Genomic DNA, 19,452 nt, shown 5'->3' with positions numbered 1-19,452 from the left:
ACATTATGAAGTGAAATAGCAGATGCCTGAAATTTCATGTTATTTATGTATTGTGCTGAAGGTCTTACTGCTCTCATGGGTGTAATGATTGGTACTGATCATGGGTGTGATGTTGGGTGATGGGAACTAGTTATAAACTTGTGTATCTAAATAATATAAATATAAATATAAAAATATGTTACTTGTATAGGATGTAACTAAACAAATGCGTCAGGGACTGTAGAGAGTGACACAGAACTCGCCAAAATAAACAACTTTCACCTGGAATGTGGGGTCGGAAAGCAAACGTCTAGCCTCAAGCAGCGCATTCTCTGTAGTGGATGAAACCTCGCCTTTCGCAGAGCTCGTCATTCATCTGCTATTGTCGACAGAGATGCATCAATATTCAAATGCGCAGAAGACCTATATGCACCTTAGTTAAGAGGCTACAAACGACAATGTCGTAGAAGCTGTAAGACTTCAGCAGGGACGATTTCCAAACAGACGGTCATTGCAGGTGCAACAGGTGCACCCACACAAGGCCCACTTGTAAAGGGGGGGGGGAGGGGCAGAATAGGTCTACATGGGCCATTCCATAGCGCAGGAATGTGTAGTTACAACACCGAGGACGGTACCCGATTGTAGAACAGTTCAACACTTGAAGGCAGGCTTGTTCCTCACCCAAAGATATGACACAGGTCGAGAAAGGATCGTGGGAACGCCAAATCTCGGGTAGAGGCTATCCTTGATGCAGCGGACGACCAGCCTGAGCGAAGAACGCGAGAGATATCTCGTGACCTAGCTATATGACGGTATGGCGTGTGTTGCGTGAAAAAAAACGTTACATCCATAGTATTTCCGAGACGGCTTGGATTCAAATGAAATGCATTCCCCACAACGTGTAACATTTGCACGCTTGTTTCTGCGACAGGGCATACTGCAGCCGCAGTATTCAGTATTTGTCCTGTTCACGGGCGGGACTACGGTCACATGCAGCTGGTGGTCGCTCATTTGAGCATATGTTGTAAAGGTTTCGATAACAAAGATTATTTGACACTTTATTATTCGTATCTACTATGTTCTTCATATCCCTCACGTCGACGCCCTCTCGTGGCTCACCGTTTGCTTTCCAGCCTCACATTGCAAATTGAAAGTTGCTAGTTTTGGCGAGTTATTTATTACCTATTTAAGTTCACACCATCAGTTTAGTTAGACCCTGTATAATGATGTATGACGTCACAATTTGTCATTTAGCATTTCACGTAATGAAGCTGCATATCTGACTGTCGAAGAATGCCATTCCGTTATTGTTTTAGAAATTCGTGGTTCAATATGTAGTCAGAATAATAATTTTCGTGGTCAACGCACAAAGGAGAGAAAGAAATGGTACGAGTCACAAACTGGTACCAAAACAACTAAAATTACATGTTTTATTATTAATCATTATAATAGTCATGTATATATATATATATATATTATTATTTATTTTGTTTTAGGCTATGAGATGTGGCGCCGAAAACAAACAGACGCAAGTGGACAGCACCGTGAAGGTCGAGAACACGATGAGACATACTCGGTCCACGACCATGGCAGCGTATTTCCATTCGGCGATGACGTCATTGATGTGGTCCTCGGTGCGCATTCGCGCGGTGATGTATCTCAGTTCTCGCAAGATCGCGGTGAGTTCGCGCTGGGTAGCGAAGCAGCCCTGGACAGTGGCCGGTTCCTCGACCACGGACGACACGCGCATTATCTTTTTGGTGCGCGTGGAAGTAGTGGTCGCAGATCCCCGGATGTGGTCGTCGTCAATGTCCAAGACGTTCGCCAATAAGCTCCTCGAAGAGTGTTCTCCTCTGAGATCAAGCTCTTTTCTAAAGCTGGCCGGCAGTGGTTTGCGCGTGAGTTTTCGGGCTGGGCGCTCCATCCTCAATATCCACGGCAGCCAGACCAGAAATACGGACCTTATCTAAATTGCAAAGAAAGAATAGAATCTATTAAAATTTGCTATTTTCGTGAAGTATCGTGATTTTTGTCTAATTTCAATCTATTGATGCTCGAGTATATTTATTGGGATCCGGAAAATTCGCTTCCGGCATATCGCCCCCCTGACGTTTGCCTCCGATATTTCGTCCCTAACGAGTGAGTTCGTCCATTTGCTGCCTGGCAGTCGCGAAGTTACGCAACTGGCCTCTGACTGTGCAGGTCTGAGTTCGAATCCCGGTTAGGGCATGGATGTTCAGTAACACTAATTCCTTAGACAGATCGTACGAATGTCTTGAGAATGCGTGAGGAGCACGTCATTAAAAAAAGAAAAACATTCCGCCCTGTGCTGGGCTGAGTGGGTGAGTGACTTTATGACCAAGTGAATGTGCGAGTGACCATAAGAGCAACCATGTGAGTGACCATAAGAGCGACAAAGTGAGTGACCATAAGAATGACCAAGTGAGTGGGTGAGCGTGTGAGTGAATCTTTTCCACATGCATTCAGTCAATGACTAACTCTGTCATTTTTCCACTCATTTACAAATACAAATACAATGGCCGCAAAAGACAAAATGCCCAACGAGGTGTCTGAAAAAACATGCCCATAAAAAATATAGATGTCGAATATATATCTAAACTATATTCAAAAATACAGCAACCCACAATAAGAGCAATAAAAACCGATTTAATTAGTGATAAAATATAAATATTACTTCGTCACTCATACGATCATTTACTCACATATACGGTCACTCAACGTGATTACTCATACGACCATTTACTCATATGGTCCATCAACTGCTGAATTAGGCAGAATGTCCAAAGCGAAATGTCAGGGGCCAAATATATGGGGGAAATGTCAGAGACCATGTCAGGGACGAAATGACGGGGGCCTAAGTTTTTCCTCGAACCAAATTTATTAAATGTCTGTTGATTTTTTTATTAATGTTTATAACAAAAAAAAAACACGTTTCTGAGAGATTAACAATTACATATACCGAGGTTGGACAAAATAATGTGAACATCTGTGCAAAAAACACCACGCGAGGGAACCTGTCGTTTACGCCCGCCCTCTAGTGTGGGAAAGTGGCACTTAGTGGGCGATAATGTGCACACATCAGTCTAGTCGTAGCAGTGGTAGCGTTCGGATGCGATGTATATCGGGGCGTTAAAACTTCGTTATGGCTGACCTCACAGATTTCGAAAGAGGCATAATTGTTGGAGCCCATCTTGCCGGGGCCACAGTAATGAAAACGGCCACCCTTGTTGGTGTCGGTAGAAGTACCGTGTCAATGGTCACGACAGCCTATAGCAAACAGGGAAAGACATCATCTACCAAGCATAACAGTGGCCGAAAGTCGAAGATGGCTGATAGACCCAGAAGGGTTTTGAAGCGGATTGTGGCCAGAAAGCACAAGATAACAGCATCCCAGATAGCATCTGAGATGAACACACATCTACAGGAAGGTGTATCGACAAAAATTAACCGCCGTGAACTGCATGCAGCAAACATACAAGGTAAAGTGACTATTCCAAAACCATTGGTGGCACCATGCAATACCTTGAAACGACGAACATGGTGTCACGAACATAAGAATCGGACAAAACAATAATGGTAGAATGTCATTTGGTCAGACGAATCGCCGTCCACATTATTCCTGACTAACGGACGTGTTTACGTTTGGAGAACGCTAGCACAAGCGAATGACGTTGATTGTCTCCTTTCTACTGTTAAGCGTGGAGGGAGGTCAGTGATTCTGTGGGGCGTCATGTCTCACCGTGGTATCGGCCCACTTGTTGTCCTGGATGGGCGGGTTAAAGCATCGGTTTATATCAGTATTCTGGCCGACCATCTTCATCCAATGGTACAATATTTGTTCGCTGATTCTCGATCAGCGAAGATAATTCGCCTGTTCACACTGCTGGAATTGCCGAAGACTGGCTTGATGAACACGATGATAAATTGCAACACCTCGTGTGACCCGCTCGATTCCCTGATCTTAATATAATTGAACTTTTGTGGGGTATTTTGGAGGCCAAACTGCGCAGTAGGTCTCCACCGCCAAAGACACGTTCTGAATTAGTGTAGGATTAGTGGCTACCTATCCCCGTGACTGTGGTGCATGAATTGAATTTGTCCATCCCACGACGGATACAAACTGTAATTAATACAAAAGAAGGGCCAAACGCCTATTAATAAAGATTTCACAGGTGTACATATTATTTTGTCCAACCCCTGTGTTTTCAGGCATCATCATATATATTCTTGCAAAAAATACTTACAAGCTGAGGCATTTCATGAGTGTCCGAACTTCTGTGATGATAATTAAGCACCACCACTGTCATAACAACAGAAAATGCCACCATAACCATGATGCAAGCAAAATATGTTCCTAAGATGAAGATGAATTATAGTTACCGATTATACGCATGGGCTAAAACTTTCATTGACTTGCTTTAATTAAAGATATATGTGACCGATTGAATTGTTATCGATGCATAACAAATGATTGAAGTACTGATGAATAACATAGATCTATACAATAATGATAGTAAAAGTATCCTTTATAAGCATACTAATATTTCTTATTAATTATTTGCATTTACTTGTAATGCAATATTTTTTATATGTTTAACTCGGCCTTTTTTTTCCGCTGATCGTATGGTTAGGAATAATCAGTAATGCAAAAAAAGCAATATAAATAGCATATTCAATGGCCATATCTGCATAACTCAAATTCCAACCAATTAGAAATAATTTTTGAGCACTAATTTTTTTTAATGCATTAAAAAAAAGCAAAATTTATCTACATAATAAGGTTCGTATGCCTTCATTTTTACAATAACAAACTCGTTTTAAATAGCGTTGTTTTACCACAGTGCATTTACTGCAAAGATAATTACAACTAAATGAGAAAGTAAAATAAATATCAAAAAGATAAGAAAAAAATTAAACTGCACCGAAAGGAAAGGCCAAAATGAGTAAATAAAATACAGAAAAATAATTTGGATGCATATAAAATAATCTCGTTTCGATGAGACGAAGGAAAATAAAATGAAATATAGAAAAGTAAATAGGAGAAACGTTATTAGAGAATGTTCGAGCGAACAATCTAAGAGAAATAAATAAAGGGGAGAGCAAAATAATTAAGAGAAAAAGATAAAAGAAAACGCGCAAAATGTAGAAGACAAGAATTTTAAGATAAAGAAATAAATTCTAAAAATAATGAAACTTTTCGTGAGAAGAAAAATATTTTAATGAGAAAATCACGAGAAATATAACTGAAAAAGAAAAATCGAAGAAATGAAATATAAAGAAACTAAAACAGAAGAAAAAGGAAAAGACGTGCATCAGAAACCAAGAAGTAAGAAAAGAATATTTATAGGAAAGAAAAAGAAAACGCTGCGCGAAAAGTTATATTTACTGATATTGAAAATAATTCTGTATAAGAAATAGAACTTAAAAAATAAAAAGAAGAAACCACAACGAAGTAAAACTTTGTATTGATGAAGAAAATATTATTTAAATTGAAAAGGTATATAAGAAAAAAGTAAAATTCAATTAAGAAGTGAAAGGGAGAGGGATATCAGAAAAGGAAGGAATAACATATGGAAAGTTATAAGAAAAGAGCAAACCGAAGAAAGATGGAACTTTTGAATAAAGCAGAAGAATACTTCAAATTATTGAAGAAAATTTCGGAAAAAATATATTGAAAGACAAAAGAAGAAAAAGTTGAAATAGAATGACATTGCAAAATCAAGTAACGATGACACAATAATTTGGCAAAACGAACTGCAGTGAAAGGGGAAAAAAGCAAGAAAAATGCGATCAATATTAAATAAAAGAATTGAATATAAAAACGAAAAATGAATGAAAAACAATTTGAAAAAATTAGAGAACAAAAAAAGAAAATCAAAACAACCTAAAAAAAATGAGAAAAAGAAAAATATTTCGAAACTAAACAAACAACATTCGAAACAGGAAAAAATACAAATAGAAATAAGTCAAAACTTTTGAAAATTTTAAACTTTTTAATAATTAAAATAATAACAATTAAAAAATGAAAAAAGTAACTGGTAAAAAAGTTAAAAATAGAAGAAAGAGAATAAAGAAATATAGTGATAATTAAAACGAAAGGTGAAGAAAAAGAGCGGGAATGAAAAAATATAAATGAAAGATTGCTAAATAGAAAATAGACTAAACATAAAAAAAAAAGATCCATCAAGCATTTTAAGTAGTTTTAAAAATTTCAATGAACTGCGACAGAAGAAATCACTGAACCTTCTAGAAATTTCCACCGATTTACAAGAGGAATATTTTTTTTCCCGATTTTATGCGATTATATTTCTCTCCGAAACTGAGAATAATAATAATAAAAAAACAAGGAAGAGAAATATTCTATCGTTTTTCTATTGCTTATTCTGGAGTCATAATCCTGCTCCGAAAAAAGATAGGAAAAAAACACCGTCTCTCTTCCTCTGTTTTCAAACTTCGAACAAAAGTTGACTCCACCCATTGAGACGGATGGAAAGCATGTGTGACTGTGGAAACTTCAATGCCGTAGATGGGTTCATCATTTTTAAAATGAGACGTTTCAAGGAGCTGAGATATTTGGCGATGGCCGAAAAAAAACGCACCAAGTAAGACGAGATATATCGTCATTGCCAACGCGCGTGAATGTTAATAAACTATAATTAATGCAAGAGGACAAAGAAATATTCAGCGGGGATATTACACTTAAAATGTATTTGCCATTCACCTTAGAAGGATAGCTTATCGATTCTTTCCCATCATGAATATTATATTTCCTTTCGATTGCATTCATAATCGTAGCATTTACGACATGAGATGGCGAGACATTCATGTGCGTTCAGAACCATGTTTTAAAAGTAATCTTAGCGCACAACCTGATACAACAAGAAACTCGCAACCTCGAATATTCACAATCAACTGATACCGACCTAGTGTCCCCTTGTCGATGTACTTGATTGGCAGTGGAATTATATTCCACGGTCAATCCTATTGAATATCTTAAATATAACAATCATATCCCACTATAATCGAATACAGGCGTGGGGAGAAGGTGTCCTCCCCGTCCCCTACGCCAACACCAACATAATTTTTCACTGAACGGGTGTCATCGCCTTCCATTTATATCCGCCTATGCATCCAACTGACACAATGATCTGTGAATGAGAAATATTGTAAAAATCAAGTCCCTGTTCAGCTGAAGCGCTGTGCACCAAATAGCGCAATCTCTCTTCCTCTGCACTCTCTCGCTCAAGTTCATACTCTTCTGCCGGATTGGTATCCTCCAGACCAGCACTGATTGCGGAGAAGCGCAAGTACAAATACAAATACAACGCCACAACAGGCAGAATGCCCAACGAAGTGGCTGAGAAAAAGATGCCCATAAAAATATGGATGTCATATATTTCAAAGATAACATAAAATAAATATATATATGAAGGAACCTATTAAGATTGATATTCACCATTCTATTTGATTTTTTTTCACTATATAGCAGATTCAGATAATTTAGTTCGCTCATAAATGCGAATTTCTACATCAGTAAGTTTAACCCCATATCTCAAGCAGCTTTACTATTGAATTCGTAAGACGTGGGTTGTTGGAAATGTGCACTTTTGTGATCTCTATAAGTGTTGCTCTATCCATGTACTAAACCAGACATGCACCTTGTCCATATTCCTCTCCGGAACTTCTAACAAATTTGTACATGTTGGAATGTGCGTGTTAGTGTACTGAACCTAACGTAAAGTTTCTTCGTGTGTAATGCTTGTTGTTAATACTGTGATCCTCTCCAAATTGGTGGAACCATTTACTGATGCTGGCAATCGCGACAACATTAATTAATTTTAGTAGATCGCGAAATTGTTGACAATTGGTGAATTTTATCCTCAAACAGTGAAACAATTATAGGACTCAGAACGCTTATGTACATGATATATATATTTCAAAACTGCCTCTGAAGCCCATCAAATTGAAAAATTCCCCGTTCTAAGCCAGCCGTTGACTTGAACTAACCTGAACCGACACCATTAATCCAACCTATTGAACAAGATCTCTCCTATTCTGATCCATTGTGAATGAGCAGTTCAAGAACGTATCATTTACAGCTAGATGGAATGCTGTTTGAAAATCCATGAAGATAACATCAAACTTTTTTGCACTTGGGGGCAAGTATAGTATACTACAATGCAAAATGACTGAGAGTGGAAAGAACCCGAAGTAGAAAAGGATTTCATAGGAAATATAGAATTGGAAGCATAACCAAACATAGAATTATAATTTAAAATAAAAATGATAAAATATGGCATGAATGTAGTCATCAGTCGAACAAGCATGCAAAGAAACTCAATATTTAGAAAGACTCGGTCAATGAAAGGGAGAAAGAAAAAGTATATAAGGAACGGTATATTTATAAAATGAAAAGAAATTAATTTCACCGGAATGATTAATGGGGAATTTCAGGAAAGAAATAACCATGGGGATTTTTCTCCATTAAAGGAATAACCGGTGGAAATTTTATATATGTTAGTTATTAATTTTTATTAATATATGAAAATAATAACAAACATGGTAGCCAATATAAGAGTTTCTGAAGCCACGGATTCAAATTTCGATGTCAGAGTTACATAAAAATGAAAAAAAAAAATCAACTTAAAAATAAAATTGAAATGAATACCAAAAATACCACAAATAAGTACTAAAAATGACAAAAATTAAACTAAAGAAAAATAAGAAAAACTATCAAGCTTATATAAATTAAAAATATCGATGTTGTCCAGTAATTAAATTCATACGTATGCCATTATTAATAAAATGTTTTTAAAAATCAATGTTTAAAAAAACTTTCTATGATGAAAGATCGAAACTAAAGCCTCTATGGATGGGAAAACAAAATTAATTAATTTTGTTACTGGATATTTTATAAGGAAAATCTCTAAAAAATTTTAGCATAAGAGTAAGATTTCAAAAAGAAACAAAAATGATAGGCAACGAAAGTTAATAATTGTGAAATTCAATTGCTTCAAAATAATAAAAAAATAATAATAATTTTAAATTATTTACTTCATAAAAAATACTAATTAGATACGTGAATTACACACACATCGATACTTGAGAATTAATTATTATCAGCCAAATTGAGTTTTGGTTTCAGACACCGATGCTATTTTTAAAAGGGATAAATTTGTTGCTATAATAAAAACAATGGACACACTTCGATAATACTGCAATATGTGTCCGTTTCACAACACACTTTTCTCAATATGGTTGGTTTTCGTTTTCATATAAACGTAATCATGTCTACTTTTGCATTAACTCACTGTTGCATTTTGCTAACTGTGATTTCAAAATAATTATAAGTGGGTGGTTTCAACGTTATGATTGGATGTAATTTATGAATTTGAGATGACGAATCAGCACATCAGCTTTAAACATGAACCTAGATTCGATCGTGAGTCAGTACTGTTGAAGCTAAAATGCGAATGAGATGTACCTGTAGCATACTGTACGTATGAGATGTGTTACTGAAATACACAAATATCAAATTATCGTATTTATTGTTTGGATCATTATCGTTAAAGAACGAAATTAAAATTTATTATAACGGAAAAGATCTCGTCCATATTGCATTGTGTCGCTATGAAATGATAAAGAAAACGAACTGATCTTTGTTTCGCAAGCTAATCTTTAACGTTTATATTGTATAGTCTTCTGTTTCATTCAAATTATGCAATTATTAAATCCACAATAATGATAGGATCAAGAAGGAAACAAATGACCCCCAAAGGAATGGGCCTACAATCTCTTTACTTATGATTAACCCTTCAAGTGATTTTTGAAATTTTCCTGATGCGTATTTTTTATTATTTACGCTGTTCGCATAATCGTATACTACCTTGAGCGAAAAGGAAAAACAATGTCTCTCTCTCTCTCTCTGAACAAAAGCTGGCAGTTGATCGACAGGTCGGTGGGGGAAATGGAAACGTGTTTGACTACATAAACAGCTTCAACGCAGTAGCTGGACTCGACGTTGCCGAAATGAGAGGGTTTCAATTTAACCAGATACTTCCGGATTGCCGAAATAAGAGAGAGGTATTTTGACACAATCAATAAATTTTATTATGATGATGATTAGTATTGAGACGAGATATCTCGTCATTGCCGCTCTAAAGGTTGACAGGGTGATTCAGAACTCGGGGATAAACTTCAAGAAACGATAGACCACATCTAAACAAGCGTAAGCGTTTTCCGTCGTACAACCTATGATCATAACGCAAGCTATGATCCACCGGGCGGCGTTGTCACGGAATTCTAGTTTCGGTCACTTACCACCGTTTACATCGTGAATTGTAATAGGGGTGACGAATTTCAAAAAAAACAAAAAAAGGCAGACATGCATTTCATGTATGGTGCTGTAGACGGGATCACTCTGGAAGCGCAAAGACTGCACCGTGTTTTCCGGCAAGAAGCGTGCCATTTCGGTAAACTAAATTTTCAGGAATTTCATGTCTGTGCGGAGAACGGGTATATTCTTTTCATATTCTAAAATTCCTGGCACGCCCTGTATATCGTGCATGCCGCTGACAAAGGACCACGTTCCGCACAGACACCGGTGCAATTCCTCAAAGGTTTTTCCGTTATTGCGTGCGTCACTGGTAGAAAACACCCCCCCCCCCGAGCTTTTAGAGCATTCTCGCCCGCAGCACTATACATGAGATGCATGTCCACCTTTTTCCTGATTCCTGAGACAGAGAAACCGGTCCTCTGTCCCTTCCATTGCTTCTACATCATTAAATTCTCAATTCTTTTGCTATTCATTTTACACTTGCCTATTCGATAAGAATAGTGAAGTTTTCACCGCATTGTTCAGTTTCGACTCTACCACAGACAGTGATGGTCTTTAGATTTCCACTCGTTGTTAATAGTGGGTGCCTTATCGATGTAGTGTATTCAGTGCCGTCTTAACGCATGGGCCTACTGGGCGCGGCCCAGGGGCTTATGATGCTACAGGCGGCCCTGTCTATTTACGCCTTTGAATTTTGCATCTCTGTTTTTTCAAATCCCCCCCCCCCCAGTTCAATTCAGTTCCTTCAACCGTGCTGTAGGTCGAGCGGGAGTTCCTGGCTGGAGTGACACTGAAATGTTCTCCCAGCATGGTCTCCCAACTGCATAAGTCCCATTAGGTGATAGAATAAGGACCATGTTCTAGTCTGATGGTGATGGTCCTCTTTTCCGCGCAATTCACGATATGCGGCACGACAGGATACGCTTGGTTTATATATAGATGTTGGTCAACCACCTCTCAAAGTTTTCCTCAAGAGCTTTGAATCAGTATTCAGTACTCCTGTGTATACAATAGCAACGTGGATGGAGACCTTTTGCCATCAGAGTGAAATGTGATTAATTTGTGTCTTGACTGGTTGATTGAATACATATCTTTATATTTTACCAACACAAAGCCGTTCGTCTTCCTTACCATTTATAAAAACAACAGGACAGTATCTAACGGCTACGGTCATCTTACGCAATTTTTAACAAGCGATTGCGAATTATCCTCACCATTCGAGTGAGTATACACATCTTGAAAACACTTCTACAAGGTGATTATGAATTCGGGGGCAGACTATAAGAGAAGGTATAAGACTCCTAAACAAGCATTTTGGTCACAGAATGTGTGATTGAATAGCAAGGGCAAACGCGGGAGAGGGTGTTTTTAGAGAGTACACAGCAGCACTTCACCAAAAGCAGATATATTTTCCTGACTAATTTGCTGCAATAAATGCAATCACCCATTCGAGGGTATATGACGTTGTAACGTGGTGATTGTCATGGTGCAACACAAGTAACGCAAATTCTACATCAAGTCATTGTACAGCATAATCACTGTTTGGTGCAGCATATGCAGCATAACCTTGATGGTCCTTGCACCAATGAAAGACAAACTCCAATCCATTCCGAAGGTGCGTATGCACCCTCGAATGACTGATAGCACATATCGCAACCAATCCGTCGGTAAAACATGATATTTCTTTCCTGCAAGTGCTGTTGAGCACTCTTTAAAAACACCCTCTACCGCCTTTGCTATGACCGCAAATTCTATGATCAAAAATGCTTCTTTTGGTGTCTTATCACCTCTTAAACTTTATTCCATGAATTTAGAATCACCCTGTATGTACCCTCGCAAATAAAATATCAACCAGGCGAGTGACATAAATATAGAACTTGAAGACACACACACATATATACCTGACTGTATTCATGCATGGTGTATAATCTGCATGCATGTTTACATAGCTCTATATATACTCGGATAACACACAACAAATCATGCAACTGCAACCTATAATCTGCATAGCATTCTTTCAAGCATAATTGACGAGGGAATCATGTAATCTCAACATTCTTACATGCGTGCAATTTCATTACAGACACATGAGCATTCTAATGAGCATGGGAAGAAAACGAATTGTGTTTTTTCTCATTCATGAAAAAATTGAATTCTAGACATCGTGAGTATTTACGATAAATACCCGTTTTAAATAAATGGTGTTTAAAAATATGTATATACAGTCGAATCTCGTTTTAACGAATACCGTTATAGCGAAAATCTCGTTTTAACGAACTCTTTTCGAATCCCCCGCAAATAAGTTTTCATATTAACAATGCAAAAACCTGGAATTCCTTTATAACGAAATGATCTCTTCGGTGTCTTGGAGTTCGTTATAACCGGATTCAACTGTATTGCAATGTATTTCAAATATGAAACTGATCAACAAGGGGCCATTCAAGTATTACGTCAGCATCTAGGAGGGAGTATCGGATTTGCTGACTTATGATGACAAAGGGGGAGGGGGGGGGGAGTTTGAAGGTTGCTTACGTCATCAACCACCCTTTTTGAAGATATGAAATAATCTAAGCTGCTGACGAGGGGGGAGGGAGGGAGGGGTCAGTGTTTTGCTGACTTTTTGACAAACGGGGGAGGGGGGGGGTCAAAAATGGCTAAAAATCTGCTTACGTAATACTTGAATGGCCCCCAATGAAACGCAAAAATTGAATGAATATGTTGTAACCGATGTACAAAATACGTTGACAAACGGAATATCCATGTAGTGTTCCGAATGCGTAGGTTGAGATATTCTTGCTATGCAGTTTCATTCATACGAACAGACCGTAAATCATCAAACCAAGATGGCAATACGTTAATTGGTTAGGACGCTCGCATTGGTAAATATGATAATCAGACAATTAATTACTTGACTAACTGAACCATGGGCGGAGAATGCCCTCCCCCCCCCCCCACACCCAGCGTCAAAGTGGAGTCGACTGGTCAAATGTATATATGTACATATAAAATGACATCATCATCTTCATCGTGCCCCCCCCCCAGCAATAATTACCGTGCCCCCCCCCCCCCAGAATTCCTAGTCTATCTCCACCTATGAACTGAACATAACTATGGTCCAGGATGCTGATTCCGAATGGTAATGTTAGTTTTGCTTGCACATGTTTATACGTGTGAAGAAAGCCAACGTTACAAGATTGACAATGTTGTTATGAGTGAATGTTTTTATCTTCTTTCACGCTTAATTTATTTGAATTCAATTTGTTTTTCCAAAAATGTGCTTAGTGCACGTTTCGTGTACGGGAAAAATCATTAATTGGTTTAATGAAGAGAAGGTATAATTTTTTTTCATACTTACCACACTTTCCATTTTTATTTGGGAATTATGCGTAATCGCTGGTGAAAGTGATAAATGTAGTGGAATTTCAAATCAAGATTTCCTTATTGGGAGAATTGGAGATTATGCATAATCAACGCACCGTTCACTTTTGAACCTTTTACACACACACAGTGACATATACATTTTAACATTAACATTTATAGGAACTAATCGCGACCGAAGCCAAACGTCGTATAAACGAGGTTCAACTGTACATCGTGCCTTCATTTTGTCACAAAGTCAGATGACGGCATTCAAAAGAAGAATACTAAAAAGTCCGATGAACTTCTCGCGCATTCAAAATTTGATTCAATTTTTAGACCGTAACCTATATTTGCTGCACGACAAGAAGGGTGGACTACGGAAGAAGCAGGATGAATTTCAGCCTTCCAGACCAGTAAAGCTGATACCAGGGAGAGTCTACAACTTGCGGCCACGTAGGGGTACTGGAAATTCCCGAAACTGATACGTCGTTGAACGGCGAACTTTATTGGAGAAACTATAAACACTTAACATGTTAACGTGGTGAATCAATGCCACCCATAATCCAGCTAGCCAGCCGATGTACCTTCGGGAATGATGAAAATCTCCTAATTGCCCAGGAGAATTAAGACGTAGGATGCTTATGGAACAGGAATGTGTGCCTAGAATGAGCTAAAACATCTGGGTGTCCGAACATTGGCTGACTTGGACACTTGTATCATGACATGTGACACAAACATGACATCGATTCGTCGTTGTACGGCCTACACGACTAGTGACATCCAACGAACGCGGACGGACCGCCACCAACGGAATTTGATTGTCGAGTCCGGACGTTATAATATTAATTTAGATTTCGATTCTTAGATCACGATTTATCATAATTATTCCGTTGATTTATACTTCTATAATTGGACTTGTTATTCTGTTATACAAATTTATATAGATATATAAATATATGTATACATATTTAATAAAATTCCGGATGCACCCATCTTTCGGGAACGCTTTGATATCTCCTTGAGATGGGAAGCGGGGTGCGTCCGGTTCTTCAATGTTCAATGTACATCGTGCCTCCCCATTAGCGGACGAAATTTTCGGTGTCATGGGTGTCCGTTATTGAGAGGTTCTACTGTATCGATATGATTTTGTGCAAAAAAAATAATGGTGTTCAAAATCCAAATTAGAACCCATTATTTATAAATTCGCCAGTGGTGTCTCGATTGACGAATGCCCCTAGTTGACAGAATCAAAAAAAATACGGGACATAAAAGATATGGGACATCAATATACGTGACATCAATGGATATGATGCATTTTGCGAGAGAATACTCGTATTTAACTCGTAGCATGGGACGAACGTGACAAAAAACGTAAGTGATAAAACGTAGGTGCCTTTTCGGCCGTGCTAATCGAAGCCGACAGTCATTGTCCGCACTGTACTGTGTGTAATGCATTTGTCCAACAATCAAATTTCGTTCTATTGTATATACAGCGTGTTTCAAAAAGGACTCCTAACATTCAAAAGATGATAATTTTGATAATTAATCATTTTTGATTATAGAACAAAATTTAATTACCAATTTCGATTTATGAAACAGGTAATTTTGAAAAAGTTAGGAAAAGAGGGCGAATAGATCAAACAAGTATTTTGTTTGATGGACAGGCATAGAACTTCAATTATGCCGGTTTGTGGAGCTGGTTACACGAGTTAGTTGCAACTTTGGCTTACAGATGGCGCCTCAGTTTCGGCGCAATGTCATTCAAAGACTGCTTACTTAGACTTCTCCCGTCGTTTTTGAATGATGGCTTTTGGGGTCTGTTCAATGATCTTCTAAATACCTAGACAGCTTAGAATATTTGAATCACTGTTTTTTGGATGAAATTCATAAAATGATGGATTAATATGGCGTACGGATGTACTTCTAGAGTTTTCTTTTCTTTCATTATATATATTACCCTACTCTCTGGGGCAGGTTTTCTTGTACTGTATTCCTCCATTTTTTTTCCGATAGTATCCAATCTATGGAACAAATGAGTTGATTGCAATTTATCTTATACTAGCAATAGCACGAAAAACACGTAGAGTGCAGTTTCCTGAAATTTCTTCATTGCAATGGATGAGTATGCCTTGCAAATAGACTGCGCAAGCGTTTGGAGACTCGCTGCAAACAGTGACCTACAGATGACAACTACAGAAAAAACACTCACTTCCAAGTTATGTCATGCTGAAGTAAAGGTGTCTTTTCTGTAACACTCCATAGTATGGGCATTACACCTTATAGTTAATATTTTAGGGACGTGTAGTAATTGTGTGTGGTTTTTATTGCACAAAAAACACTGGAAATATTTTATTCGTTATGCCATTATGGGATTTTGTCGTGCTTACGTAGTAAGTCTAGGTACCACTATAAAGGCTGTCCTCCTGTCAGTGCTAATCTCATCAACCATCCGTGGAGGCATGATTCGGATTTAAGAAATGCTCAAAAGGCGTTCAAAAAGTACCTTGACCAGTTTTGAGAATAAAAAATACAATGCGTAATAAAATATGATATAAAAATGTTTATGCGGTCTGTCTGTCCTCTAGTTTCCAATTGCGAAGTTGTTGCCCCTCTTGTTGCCTCTCCTGAGGCCTTAATTAGCACTTAATTAAAGGACACCCTATATTAAGGTTTTTTAACAACTGGCTGTTGCGAAGATATATTTTGGAAAGAGAGAGAGAGAGAGAAAAAATTCAACTGCCCCTGCGGGGAATCGAACCCACGCCCTAGATCACTAGACTACAGAGGCACCGAATCTCTCAATCTCCTTGGAGCTCGTGTACACTGAAAGGGACCGTACATGGACGGCCGGGCCAGACTCAGGCCAAGCTCACAACTGCTGACGCTGCCACCAGATGGCGACTTATACGAGTATGACGTCACTCTCCGCTACCATACGAAAGTTTTCAACAACTGGCTGTGTGTTGCAAAGAGGGGCAGTTGAATTTTCTCTCTCTTTCCAAAATATATCTTCGCAACAGCCAGTTGTTAAAAAAAACCTTCGTATGGTAGCGGAGAGTGACATCATCCATGCACCCTATATTGCCATCAATTATGCAACTAGAAGTTATGGTGACAGAAATTCAAAGTGTATTTAATTTTTTCTGTACATAAAGCCTATAAATATTTCACCATTTTGAAATGTTTCTTCAGGCCAGACTATCCGAAACTGTATAATCTAGAAGACATTATCGTGTTGACTTTAGAAACATACTTCTAATAGTGTTTTCTAATGACGTGCTATTTGAAATCTCATAAATATTCTGTCTCGAATGTTGTGTAAGAAAATGGAATAGAAACATACATTATTATGTGTGGAAGAACATAAGTATACATTGAAATGTTCAATCGGTGAAGTGTGAATCCTTGTTTGAGTAGTCATTTACGACAAATATATTTAAACTTGTTACTCATCGAGATGTTGAAGTTTGAAAGTTTCGAACATTTATCGCCAGTGATTTAGGACAGAGGTCTTCAACCCCTTTTCCAGTCGCGAACTCTGCCAGTATCCATCATCGAAAGAAGAGTACCTTTACGGCAAGTTAAACATGCCTGAAATCAATGCGATTTTAATCTTTATACGTGCAATTCGTATAAGATGTTTAATTGGGACGTTGATCAAGAGTGCTCGCGAGCAGGAAATCGGGTACGACCATCGAGCAATCTGGCTGTTTCAAAGAGCACCATGGTGCTCGCGAGCAACGGATTGAAGATGCTTGATTTAGGGCGTGTTTCGTAAATTATACGAACGTGTTAACTAAATTCAAAGTGTAGAAAGTTCTCATAATTTGATAGAAAGGAAAGCAATGGCGTTGAAGAACTAACGTTTGAAAGTTCGAAATAATTTCGTCATAGCGGATGACAAGAATCGAGCTCAATGAGTCATTAAAATGAAATAAGGGTAACGCTATATATATGTACTGGTTACTCTTATAAATTATATCTCTCATCTTGAGCATCAGCTATTGGCTGTAGCGATAAAATTGACGTCGCACTTTCCATTAAAATAGCGGATAAGTTGGGCCCCAGAGGTTCCCGATGACTTTTGCTGCACGAGTAATATCCATAAATCTTTGAAATATTTCCCTAAATTCTAACAAACTAAAGTTTATAAATAAGTAATAGTAAGAAATATGAACCAATAATAATTTCATATCGATAAAAAAATATTTGAAGGAAAAACCGTATATGTAATAAAAAAACATTAAGATACAAATAAGAGTATTAATCTAGTATACGATGCCATCACATTTAACCTACACCTCCCTCACTTGCCAGCTTGTTGCTTTTAAATTAAAAAAAAAAAAAACAACAGGTGGCAGCAATTCTCAAAAGCAGTCCTCATTAGCCCCGTTTACATGTGCAATAAAATATCCCGGGAAGTTACCCATTTATAGGGGTTTTGGCTACAACCCGTTTACGTGGCGTTTAGTTTGTGCCGGTATTACCCCCCTCTTTTTTCCGGAAGTCGTCAATGGTCGTAGATTGTGGTTGGAAGTGGTTGGTTCAAGATGACTGACGAAGGAGCTTACAGTAGTTTTCGCTCACGTGATCAATAGCCCCGTTTATATGTGTAAGATTGGGGGTCGCTTTGGTGATTATTACTTGCATGGCAACTTTTCCTCCTCATGGGGAAAAAAGGGAAGGACGAAGATCCGTCAAAAGAGTCCTATCTTTGTTGCAGAATGATGGTGGGTGACTCCGACCTCCTCTCCTATTATACTCTTTTTCAACCTCTTTTTCAACAGACATGGAAATACATTTGGGGCACAACGGAGACATCTACTAAAGTTAACCAAATAGAACTTTAGGTTGCTCTGCTTGGGGAAGTGTGGCCGAGAGCTAAAATCATCTTGTTCACCGAACACGGCCCTTTTTCCTACTTACTTAAAGAGGTTTAGAGTATCCAATAATTATTCCTGCTCGTGTGGCGAAATAGGAAAGCTACAACATTATGTTTCATCATGTCCACTTGGTTTTACTCTTGAGGATTGGTCTACTTCACAGTTCTTATGGAAGAAAATAATCGCTGGGAGCCCGCTGTGTCTCCAGAAGATACAAAAATCTCTCTTCGCTTTTCCTGGTATCCAATTCAAGGCTGCTGCATGTACACCAGATTTCCAACCCTCCCTCATCAACCGATGAATCTAATCAGGAGATTGTTAATGCACGACACGAGCCACCAATGAAAAGAGCTTAGGCTCGTCTGACGCAAGCAACAACATAATTTTAAATCGTTCTTTGTGCACATAGAAAGTCTGAAGGTTGATCAAGAGGGTAGAGAAACTGGATTGTGGTGTATTTTCTTCCCGCAGGCAGTTGATGATGAGCTAACATGCGTATTACTTTCCATTGTCATCATTGAGTTACATGGACTAGGATGTATTCCCTATGTGCAACTTTCCCTAGCCTTGTATTACTTTCCCTACCAATGTGTCTAAGTCAGGGTTTTAATGATGTATATTAATTCGTTTATTTCTGTTTTGTTTGTTGTTTTTTACAGTTATATATATATATATATATATATATATTGTTTCTCGATCTTCTTATCATGTATGCAATATTTCGAATCATGTTTGCGCACCTCCTATACGTTAGAAGTTCCTCAGGAATATTAATGAGGGGACGTTTTTGGGGTCCAATAATAAGTTAATTGCGAGCAAGAACTCACATTCATGCTCAGGTTTTTGGATTAAGATTTCGCTCAATTTCCATAA

The 19,452-nt window shown here is 38.0% G+C and overlaps 1 protein-coding gene across 4 annotated transcripts in view; it reads right to left on the bottom strand.

Annotated features, from left to right (window-relative positions):
• Positions 1–1,460: 1,460 nt before the first annotated feature.
• The window catches only part of LOC149080791 (neuronal acetylcholine receptor subunit alpha-7-like), a 265,283-nt gene continuing 247,291 nt past the window's right edge, over positions 1,461–19,452 (bottom strand). For all 4 annotated transcript variants that reach the window (XM_089237471.1, XM_089237473.1, XM_089237472.1 and 1 more), the window contains 2 exons: positions 4,245–4,354; positions 1,461–1,945 (listed from right to left, as the gene is read on the bottom strand). In XM_089237471.1, the coding sequence (XP_089093597.1) occupies positions 1,472–1,945; positions 4,245–4,354 (584 nt within the window). In that variant the 3' untranslated portion in view covers positions 1,461–1,471. The remainder of the gene's footprint in view (positions 1,946–4,244; positions 4,355–19,452) is intronic.

This window comes from Pholcus phalangioides, unplaced genomic scaffold (genome assembly GCF_987345545.1).
Source record: "Pholcus phalangioides strain wild (caught in Gottingen) unplaced genomic scaffold, Ppha-v1.0 ptg000010l_1, whole genome shotgun sequence".
In the NCBI taxonomy this organism is placed as follows: Eukaryota; Metazoa; Arthropoda; class Arachnida; order Araneae; family Pholcidae; genus Pholcus; species Pholcus phalangioides.
Note: the sequence above shows the minus strand (reverse complement) of the source record. Positions and strands in the feature narration are given on the sequence as shown.